The sequence below is a fragment of the Anas acuta genome, chromosome 10 (assembly GCF_963932015.1).
Source record: "Anas acuta chromosome 10, bAnaAcu1.1, whole genome shotgun sequence".
Classification (NCBI taxonomy): Eukaryota; Metazoa; Chordata; class Aves; order Anseriformes; family Anatidae; genus Anas; species Anas acuta.
Genome location: NC_088988.1, coordinates 12,438,202 through 12,448,663, shown reverse-complemented (window position 1 = coordinate 12,448,663; position 10,462 = coordinate 12,438,202). Strand labels below are relative to the sequence as shown.

Sequence of the window (10,462 nt, the reverse complement as noted above, 5' to 3'; positions counted from 1 at the left end):
TCTCATCTGGTGATGCCAGAAAACGGGACGGAAGGAGCCCGAGCACAGTCAGAGCTGGTAGCTCCATCCATCCTCTCCTTGTAAAGACGTGAGGACAAAATGCCCTGTGCCTCGCTTAACGCTGAGCTTTTTAATCCTAATAAAGTGATGCAGGGTTGCGTCGAGCTTGGGCCTTCCTCCCATCATGGCACAGATGCCTTCTGTCCCTTCCACACACCAGATGTCCCCTTCCAGGGTTGTGCCAGCAGAGGGAGTCTGACAGGGCTGCTGAAACCCCAATCTCCTGAACACAGAGGGCAGTGCCCACGTGTTCGTCCTAAATGCAGCAGGGGCTGTGGGACTCCCATGCAGCTAATCCAGCAGCCTACACATTTGATTATTTTACGAGTTCCCAAAGGGCCCAGCCCCACACTGTGGCCCTGCTCCTGCAGCTGCCACCTTCCTCCATCTCAGTGGGATCCTTGGCCAAGAGCATGGATCATTAAGGTTGGAAAAGCCCTCCAAGATCACCTGGTCCAACCACCACTGTCACCCACTAACCATGTCCCCAAGCACCACGTCCAACCTCTCCTTGAACACCCCCAGGGACAGTGACCCCACCACCTCCCCACTCGTCCCAGTGCCTGACTGCTCTTTCTGAGCAGCAATGTCTCCTCATTTCCAACCTGAACCTCCCCTGGTGCAACTTGAGCCCATTCCCTCTGATCCTATCCCTGGGTACCTGTGAGAAGAGGCCGACCCCATCTCCCCACACCTTTTAGGTAGCTGTGCAATCACAGAATGGGTTGGGATTGGGAGGCACCTTGAAACCCATCTAAATCCACCCCTGCCACGCCAGGGACCCCACCACCAGATCAGATCAGAGCATCGTCCACCCTGGCGTCCAACACCCTTAGGGATGGGGCATCCCCACCCTCTCCGGGCAGCCTCCAGCTCCTCACCACCCTCCCAGCGCAAGAATTTCCTCCTCCCGCCTGCTTACCCAGCCCCTCCTCGCTCCCCCCGCCCCATTCCCGCAGGCTGGGAGGAGGCTGGGCGCAGCCTACAAACCCCGGCAGGCTGCGCGCTGAGCGGGGGCTGCGGGGCTGCGACACCGGCACCGGGGCTGGGCTGAACCGGGCCGGGAGGGGCCGGGTCCCGGTAGCCCCCGTAGCCCCGTGGCCGGGCGGTGCTGAAGGATGCGAGGCTGCCCCTTGCCGCAGGGGGTGCCCAAAGCTCGCTGAGGCCCCCCGGGCTCGGACTTTAACCCTGCGAGCGGGGAGCCGTGGCCACGGGGCTCCTGGCCGCAGGAACGGGAAGCCCGTGGGGAGGCCCCGGGACCGCCGGCAGGGCTCCGGGCACCGGCCCCGGTCCGGATTTTACAGAGCAGAGGTGAGTTCAACGCCCGCGCCCTCCGTCCCCAAGCAGCCCTGCTGAAATTTGGGTGCCCGGGTGCTGGGACCCCGAGCCGGGACGTGGGGAGCTCGTTTTTGCTCTGTCCCACTCGGTTGTCAGCCCATGCTGTCCCTTGTTATCACAGGCTGTAGGTCAGAGGGTTTTGGGGTGGCCCCAGGTCCTGCCAGCCACGTTTTTGATCCATGTGCCACCAGAGGACGTGGATCTCCTTCCCTGCCATCTGTCCCACGTCCCTGCTGGCTGCAGTCTTTTAAATCCATCAGGAGGGCTGATTCACCCCCCTGCCTGCCCCTCCACGCCACCGAGGTGTGTCTCGGTTTCCCAACAATCCTCAGAAGATTCCTGTCCCTCCCTGTCCCCTTCCAGGAGCAGTGAAACGCCCGGATCCTGCTCTGCCGTGTGCCATCCCCGTGCCCGATGGATCCAGCGCTGGCTGGGGACACTCTTCATGCTGCTTGGCTGAGCCCAGTGGGAGGACAATAGTGGGACACGAAAGGGACACAAGAGGGACAAATCCTGCCCAAACATGGCTCAGGCCACCGGGAGCATCAACAGTGACTACAGGGACTGGGAGTGGAGCGCCGACGCCGGGGAACGGGCCAGGCTCCTGCAGAGCCCCAGCGTGGAGACGGTGCCCAAGAGCGGCGAGAGCCAAGGCAGCGGCCTGGGGGCCACGTCTGCGCTGGGCGCCGTCTTCATCGTGGTGAACGCCGCCCTCGGGGCCGGGCTGCTCAACTTCCCCGCCGCCTTCAACACAGCCGGCGGCGTGGCCGCGGGCATCGCGCTGCAGATGGTGAGAGGCGGGAGGGGACAGCCCCATGCGTGGCCCTGGAGGGTCCCTGTGGGACACGGAGCACCCTGGGGACCTCGGCGTGTCGCTGCCTCACTGTGTGCTCTGGCTCCTTCTTCCCATGGCAGTGCATGCTGATCTTCATCATCGGGGGGCTGGTCATCCTGGCGTACTGCTCACAGGCCAGCAACGAGCGGACGTACCAAGAGGTGGTGTGGGCGGTGTGCGGGAAGGTGCCGGGCGTGCTGTGCGAGGTGGCCATCGCCGTCTACACCTTCGGCACCTGCATCGCTTTCCTCATCATCATCGGAGACCAGGAGGACAAGAGTAAGTGCCCCAAAAAGTGAGCGGCCGAACTCCCTTCCTGCGGGAGGGGCGGGAGGCACAACCCCGCTGTCCCCGCAGTCATCGCCGCGCTGGTGACGGAGCCCGAGGAAGCGGGGAGCAGCCGCTGGTACACCGACCGCAAGTTCACCATCAGCATCACCGCCTTCCTCCTCATCCTGCCCCTCTCCATCCCCAAGGAGATCGGCTTCCAGAAGTACGCCAGGTGGGTGAGGGGACGCTCCACCGAGCGTCTGGGTGCAACTTCACAGCTGGAAACACCGCGGCAGCTCCTTTAACGTTCATCTCTCTCCCCAATCCAAAATTTAAACCAAAATTTAAACCAAAATTTAAAAGGATGGGGCTGGAGGTGCCGGGAGGAGACCCTGGGATGTCCTCAGGGCTGGGAGGCGGGGCGCTGACGGGCTTTCTGTGTCCCCTCTTGCAGCTCTCTGAGCGTGATCGGCACGTGGTACGTCACGGCCGTCATCATCATCAAGTACATCTGGCCCGACAAGGAGCTTGTGCCTGTGGAGATCCCCACCAGGTGCGTGCAGGAGATGTGACGCTGATAGCACCGCAGGGCCGGGCAGGGACTTGTGAGCGAGGGGTGCAAGGGCTGGGGACAGCTCCTCCCCAGGTCCCTTCCCAGGTCCCTTTTTGCTGCCAAAAGCTTCCAGGTGGCTGCATCTCCGCACATTTTGTGGGATCAGGCAGTGAAGGAGCAGAGAAATGCTTGTTGGAGGCATCCCGTCCTGGTCCCCATCTCCTTCCACATCACTGCGGCCTGAGCTGAACCCTTGTCAGACATCAGAGCATCCCCGTCTGCCTCCAGTGCAAACATCTTGCGGGCTGTTGGGGACGGGGTGGAATCCCAAAAGCTGGGACCGAGGAGACCACAGGGGACAGAAGGACAGGGATGGAGAGAGGGGCTGCTGAGGAGGGGGCAGATCAGCAGAGGAACGATCACCCCGCTCTGACCGGTGCCTCTCTCCCTCCCCAGCCCCTCCAGCTGGATGGCCGTGTTCAACGCCATGCCCACCATCTGCTTCGGCTTCCAGGTAAGGCCACGAGCCAGGCGCTCCCCCTCCTGATCTGGTCTGGGGATATTTCCCTGGACATTCAGCCAAAACCCATGTCCCTGGTGTGATCCAGCCTGGCAGGAGAACAGTTTTTAGTCGGGCAAAGAGCTGCTTTGTGAGCAGGGTGGGGGAGAGATGGGCCTGTTTAATCCCGTTGCCCTCGCTGCCTTCTCCGGTGACAAATCTGGGGGATCGCAGCGCTGGCAGGGGTTTGCCAGGGCTGCGTGTGGTGCGCGGGGTCCTGCGTGGCTCCCGCTGCCCCGGCTCAGCCCAGCGCGTGTCCCCGCGCTCTCTTGGTGTCTCCGGCAGTGCCACGTGAGCAGCGTGCCCGTCTTTAACAGCATGAAGCAGCCGGAGGTGAAGACGTGGGGGGCGGTGGTGACAGCGGCCATGGTGATCGCTCTCTTTGTCTATACAGGCACGGGTAAGTGAGGGGACCACGGGGTGGCTTCTGTGGCTGTGGCGAGCTCCTGGAGGACACAGATCCTCTGGGCAGCAGAGGTACAGGGAGGGGATTAAACCACGGGACTCCTTCCCTGTCCCCCGCTGACTGCGCCCTTCTCCGGCAGGCGTCTGCGGCTTCCTGACGTTTGGGGCCAGCGTGGAGCAGGACGTGTTGCTCTCCTACCCTTCCAACGACATCCCCGTCGCCCTCGCCCGGGCCTTCATCATCCTGTGCGTGCTGACCTCCTACCCCATCCTGCACTTCTGCGGCCGGTGAGTGGAGGGCGGCGGTGGAGGGGCAGGAGGAGCCCTGCTGGAAGCCTCCTTCCCCGGCTCCGTGCCCGCAGGGCCGTTCTGGAGGGCCTCTGGCTGCGCTACACCGGGGTGACGGTGGAGGAGGACGTGGTTCGGGAGCGGAGGAGGCGCCTGCTGCAGACCGTCAGTTGGTTCCTGCTGACGCTTCTCCTGGCTCTCTTCATCCCTGACATCGGCAAAGTCATCTCCGTCATCGGGGGCTTGGCCGCCTGCTTCATCTTCGTCTTCCCAGGTACCGCGTCCTGGGGTGCCCCACGGGGACGTCTCTTGGCCTCGTATCTGAAGAGGGAGGGGACAGGATGGGGACACGGGAGCAAGGGGGCCTTTAGAGGAGCAGGACCACTGGTTTGACTGGTCTCTGCTCCGTAACTGGGAGTGTAGGAGAGGCAGGGGGCTAGGTGAGGGCTGGGGGGGGGGAATTTGTATCCCATCAGCCAGCAATGTGCTCTGCCCCTCTCCAGTGGCACATCTCCTACGGGCTGGAAGATGCCGAGGAGAAATAGGAGAGGATTTGTCCCTCCTGCCCTCAACAGGGCAGCCTCAGTGGCAGCTCAGCTCCCTGGCCTGCGGGGCGTCTGTTCAGTCCCCAGCTGGGTTTAATTTGCTGCTTCTCCCTTTCAGGGCTCTGCCTGATTCAAGCCAAACTCTCCGAGATCCAAGAAACCAGGGCACTCAGGTAACGCGCTTCCCTCTCCCCCTGCGGATTTGGTAGAGGAAGTCCCACCTACAACGCTCTCTGTCCTTGTGTGTCCACAGCTGGTGGGCCCAGGTCAGCTACGGGGTGTTCATGGTCACCCTGGGAGCCTTCATCTTCGGCCAGACCACCGCCAATGCCATCTTTGTGGATCTCACAGCCTGACGCCTTCCCTGGGCTGCCTGCCACGGGGAAGCACGTTTCCTGCTCCAGGACCAAGGGGGAGCGGGGAGGAAACGTTTGGGTACATTGGGAGCAGCCACGAGGAACGCTGAAATCCGGGGCTTTGCTGAAAGAGCCCTGCAGGGCCTCGTATCTCGCTGTCTGCACACACCAGGCAGTCAGGCTCGCCGCCTCGGCCCTGACTCTCTGGTGAAACCGGAGCATCACTACCAGACCTGCAACCCCACGGAGGGGAGTGCTGTGATCGTGGAGATCCCCGCTCGCTCCATGCCAACATCCAGGTCAAATCCTTCCTGCCCCTCCGGGGCGGATATCACTACAGGATGGCGTTTGGGGTTTGCACAGGAAAGCAGCCTCCGTGTCAAGGGAACTCCTCTCCAGCACTTTGGCAGCGTAACGTCCTTGTTGTCACTACAGTGTTGGAGGGAGACAGCGTCTTGCATAAAGGGAACGTGCCATAACGTGCCAGCGTTCGGTTCGGTTTGAGTTTTGCTTTCCCGTGGCTCATCTCGCCGGTCCTCTGTCCTAGCTCAGTGCTGCCAGGGCTTCCTCTTCCATTTTCCTCCGCCTGGGTTGCACTTTCTGTTCGAAAGTGGGACCAACCAGCACGCTGAGCCTGGTTTGAACGTGCTGCTGGAGGAGGATCAGGAGGACCCCGGGTAGCGCCACGCCGCTGCAATGTTTACACTGCCAGCCCAGCCTCCGCGCAGGGGCTTGGCACTCACTAGAGAAGGTGCTGCGACTGCAGGGCCTGCTGGAGACACTACGCCAGGGCCGGGCTCATCTCTGACTTTCAAATCTTCTTCCCGGGTGGCTGTCCAAGGAATGGGGCAGGTGTAGGTGTTAAGGGATGCTTCGGGGATAAAGCAGTCGGCGTTAATCCATTTTACGTTGTTCCCTCAGTCCGGCTGAGTCCCTGTATCCAGCTGGTGTTGCTCTGGGCGCTTCCTCCTTAGCCCTTTCTGGAAAGTTTCACTTCTGCTCCTTGATGGTTTCTCTGGGTTCAGTTCCTCCAGCTGCAGATTGGGCTGGGGGTGATGAAATCCCAGCAGTCAACTGCTCTTGATCAGACTTTCAAGATCGAGATCTTTGCCTTTTACATCCCTGGGGGAGGGAGGGATTGATGTGTAAATATCCTTGTGCGTCCAGGTGTCCTAAGGTGAATCGTGAGATGTTGAGGTTGCCCTGGCTGCGCTCCTTGCCCTCTGCGACCAGCCGGCGGTGGGTGAGAGGACAGCACGTGGGCCCATCCTCGTGGCAGCGCGTGACCTCTCCCTCCCAGTGCCTGCGGTGTGGAAATGTGCTGACAAGAGGTGGCTTCAGCCCGCCGCGCTGCAAGGAAGGGCTCTTCGCCCCCAATGCATGTTTCTTCCCAGATCCCGCTCTGTAATTCGAGTATTCCCCACCACTCTTTGAGATACGAGGGGGAAATCCAGATGGAGAATGAGAAAGAACCCCCCAATAAATTGTTTTGAGGGACTGTGTGAAGTATTGTGTCCCTCCAGCTCCTCCGAGGTAGCTCCAAGCCTCGGCTTTGACACGACCAGACTCCAGCAGCCCCCCCGTTTGTGTCACCCGTGTGCTTGCCTGGGAACAGAGAAGTGTTTTGGTGTGCGGAGCTCTCTAGAGCTGGAGGGAGGACACAGGATGTGTGTGTGTGCAAACACGATTTGCTTTTCCAGGATGAGAACAAGAGGTGAAAGGAGCCTCGGGGCCGGGGTTAATGGGTGTCTCGTCTAAATACAGCCCATCTGTGCTCCACAGGGGAGTGCGAACACTACAGGCACAGGCTGCCTCCTGTGCTTCTCCTGACTCCTGCCTAAGAGCAGGAGCTCGAAGAACTTTTTGTTGTTTAAAAAAAAAAAGTGGACAAAAGCATCCTTGATGTCTCTGTTGGGTTTGCATTAACAGCAGGAGGGCTCTGAGCAGGAAGGGGAGCCCAGCTGCAGGACTGGGGTGCTCACTGGGGACTTTGGTGGGTACAAACCACGCTCAGCATCGGCTTGGGCTCGAGCTGGGCTGCGGGACGTGCGTGGTGTCTCGGTGTGAGCGCAGGTAACCAGATTCCTGGCCTTTGTACGCCTTTAATACCTGTAAACACAGCTGACTGGGATCAATAAACGTGCGGTTGTGCTGCGTGTGGCTCCCTGTGCTCTCTGGGGGGCTGCTCCCGGCCCAGGACGCCTCAGGGGGGGCGGGCGGAGGCCTCGAAGCCCTCACAGGGCCGGGCCCACACCCCGCAACACCCCTCAGGCCCATCCCCACAGCCCCCAACAGCCCGGGGCCGGGCAGCCACACCTCGTGGGGCTTGGCAGGAGCGCCTCAGGGGCAGCCCGGAGCCGTGAGGCGACCAACGGCCACCAACGGTCGCTAACGGTCGCCAACGGCCACCAACGGCCGGCTCCGGCACCGCCTCAGGGCGGGCACAAAATGGCGGCGGGCGCTGAGGGGACCGAACCACTACAGGGGGCGGGGGGGGGAGGGGGGGGGGGAAAGCCGCGCGCGGGCCGTACCACTGCGAGGTGCGGGGGGGGGGGGGGTGCCGCTCCCCCCTCCTCCTGCCTCCTCGCGCCCTTTGGCGCTCCCCGCCGCTTCCTCTTCCTGCCCCGCGCTGATTGGCTCTTCCCGACGGCCCTCTCCTCGGCTGCCGGCGCTGATTGGCCAGCTCCGCGTATGCTCCGCCAGCCGGCCCCCTCGATTGGCCCAACCCTCGCGGCCAATCAGAGCTCGGCGCCCTCTCCGCGCGGCCAGCGGGGGCGGGCTCGCGTCCCGCCTTGAGGCCGCGCCGCGCCGATTGGCCGAACCGCGCGGCGAGCCGCGCTCCGATTGGCCCAACCCCTGCCGGGTGGGCGGGGACACCCCTTTTCGCCCCTCCCCTCACCACCCCCTCACTCCCCCCCTCCCTCCCCCTGGCGTGCCGCGAGGGGACGGGGGAGGGGAAAGGCCGCGACGTGAGCGCGCGACCCCGGCCGCCATTTTGTCGCGGAGCGGCGGAGCCCAGCGCGCACAGGCCGCGGCCCCGCGCCCCGCTCCGGCCACAGGCGGCCCCCAGGTGAGGCCTCGGAGGCTGTGAGGGGAGGCTCCGGGATGCACCGGAGGGGGTTGGAGCCGGGCCCGGGGGAAGGGTGCGGGGTTGGGAGGCCGGGGCCCGGTTTGGCCCCGCGCTGCTGAGGCGCCGCTGAGGCGCTGCTGAGGCGCTGAGGGGATGAGGCCTCCCCGGGCAGGGCCGCGCTGTGGGAGCTGAGGCGCGGAGGCTCCCCGGGGGCACGGCTCTGAGGGTTTCGGCCTCATCTCGGCTCCCGGCCCGCTGGGGGAGCCGTGAGGGAGCCGTGAGGGCCCGGCCGTGCTCTCGGAGGAACCCCGCCGCTTGTTGCCGCCTGGGAGGGCAGGGAATTTGCAGCACCCCGCCGCAGCCCCCTCAGGAGGACCCTAAAGGGGAGTTTCGGCGCCGTGCTGCGGTTGTAGATGGGCTGTGCGGTGCAGGGGACGGCTGTGGGAGAATTGGGGATGGCAGCGCTGTGGGACATCAACAGTTGGCCGTCCCGGCAGCCGCTGTGGCAGGTAGCTCCGTTGTGGTCGTTGCTACCCGTGTTCTTTTGTACCGAGCAGCCCTAACCCCCAGCAGGCTGTGAACAACTTGTTTGGACAATCTTCGAGCTGTGTTTACAACAAAATTAAGATAACATTTAAAAAAAAAATCAGAGCCAGACACTTCATTTCTGGATAGGACATGAGCTGAGGGGGTGTCTGCTCGTGAATCCGACTTCTGAGGAGGAAGCATGGCATCTGCTCACGGTGGAACTTGCCCCCCCCCCCCCCCCTTTTTTTTTTTTGTTAAGCAGGTAACAAAACAGGCGTGACTCCTGGCAAGTCATTCTTAGTGCACGTAGCTGAAGTGTTTCCTGTTTCTACGGTAACCACATTGGCATGGAGTTAAATTATAGGTGGGATAGGTCCAGGTGAGGTGACTCTTACAGACAGGAAGCAAACGTAGCTGGTAGAACGTGGGCATGTTCTTTCTCAAGTCTTATTTCCTTGTTTTTTCTGCCCTCATGCTTTTAAGCATTCTGATAACTACTGACCCTCTCGATCTGGTTTCTTGAAGCCATGCTCTTAGCAGGCTTGCTATCTCCCTGTCTTGTTTTCAGGCAAATACACAATTCTTTTTTCTTCTAGCATAGTGTTCCTAGATTTCAAACACTTTTTAAGTCGTGCTGAAGCAACAGCTACTGGTGTGCTAAGCAGTGAGTACAGGGAAGGGAAGTTGTGCAAGCACACCTTAGGAAACGTGTATGGGGACATTGTGTGACCCTGTGAAGAGGCATCACAGCGTGGTGTAGGGAATTCCTACCCCTGAGATTTGTGGCTGAGGACGTGGCCGTTCTAACCAGATCTGTCTTACGTTCTGTGGATGCTGTAGTTCTGTTTTGCCTCTTTGAAGTAGCCTTTAACTGTTCTAAAAGTCTTCTTGGGTGGCAAAGCAGCACAAAGCTTTTGAGAGCAGGTCCTTGCCTCCAGTGGAAGCTTTATCCTGCGGTGTTGGACTGAAGGGGAAGTAGGAAGTCAGAGTTGCTTGGATGTTTGTAAACAGTCCTGGTTGAGATGTGAAACGCCTGGAGTTGCCATGTCATGATGCTTGCCTGGCGTCTTTGAGGTAGGTTCCAGACCTGAAGCTTAGCTGGCCTTAACGTAGTGGCAAAGACGTACGTGCTGAGCTCAAGCACTCTGGAAACTGAAAGTAACGTGTCTGAGCAGCATCGGTGGCTTCCAGTTGACTGGAATTGTGTGCAGCTTTCCAGTAAGTGGAGTGTTTGGGTGGTTCTCCTGTGTAAACACCTACGTTCGAGCCAGGCGGATTATTCCGTAGCTTATTTCTCTATTTGCTTGACTTACGCTGTAAGGTTTTTCCCTGTAGATTTCAAAATGAGATCCAGGAGTCTATTAACTGTGACGTGATTCAAAACCCTCATCCCCCTTGGAACACCTCTCACGTGAGGCTTCGGAGAGGTGTGCTGCTCGCCTGTGTGCTCTCTTGGCGTGTGGATGTGAGGAAGCGGGTAGGAGCCTGTGTTCTGAAGGACAACTTCAGCAGTGGCACTTCTAGTGTGTGCTGTGTGCTGTTCTGTGGCAGGAGCTCAGAACCTAGCCAGTGACTGTGTTGCTGTTTCTGTCACTTGTGCTGTTTTATCCTCCCCGTGCAGTACACGTGGCTTAAAGTCTTTACAGCTCTTGAAA

The 10,462-nt window shown here is 60.8% G+C and overlaps 2 protein-coding genes across 12 annotated transcripts in view; both read left to right on the top strand.

The window, feature by feature from the left end:
- The first annotated feature begins 1,037 nt into the window (after positions 1–1,037).
- On the top strand, positions 1,038–5,358 carry SLC38A7 (solute carrier family 38 member 7). Of its 2 annotated transcripts, none has more exons than XR_011099818.1 (11): positions 1,038–1,371; positions 1,762–2,188; positions 2,314–2,512; positions 2,591–2,735; positions 2,958–3,056; positions 3,513–3,570; positions 3,933–4,015; positions 4,161–4,308; positions 4,383–4,582; positions 4,972–5,026; positions 5,107–5,190. XR_011099818.1 is itself a non-coding variant. In XM_068693198.1 (11 exons), exons 2-11 carry the CDS (start codon positions 1,922–1,924, stop codon positions 5,207–5,209), a joined length of 1,389 nt encoding a protein of 462 aa, XP_068549299.1. In that variant the 5' UTR covers positions 1,038–1,371; positions 1,762–1,921; the 3' UTR covers positions 5,210–5,358. The 2 variants fall into 2 exon arrangements, 1 of the variants encoding a protein (XP_068549299.1); XM_068693198.1 differs by having other exon boundaries at positions 3,901–4,015; positions 5,107–5,358.
- A 2,765-nt stretch (positions 5,359–8,123) lies between these two features.
- Positions 8,124–10,462, top strand: part of CNOT1 (CCR4-NOT transcription complex subunit 1) — a 58,325-nt gene continuing 55,986 nt past the window's right edge. For all 10 annotated transcript variants that reach the window (XM_068693881.1, XM_068693876.1, XM_068693879.1 and 7 more), the window contains exon 1: positions 8,124–8,279. The gene's annotated coding sequence lies outside the window, so the exon portion shown is untranslated. The remainder of the gene's footprint in view (positions 8,280–10,462) is intronic.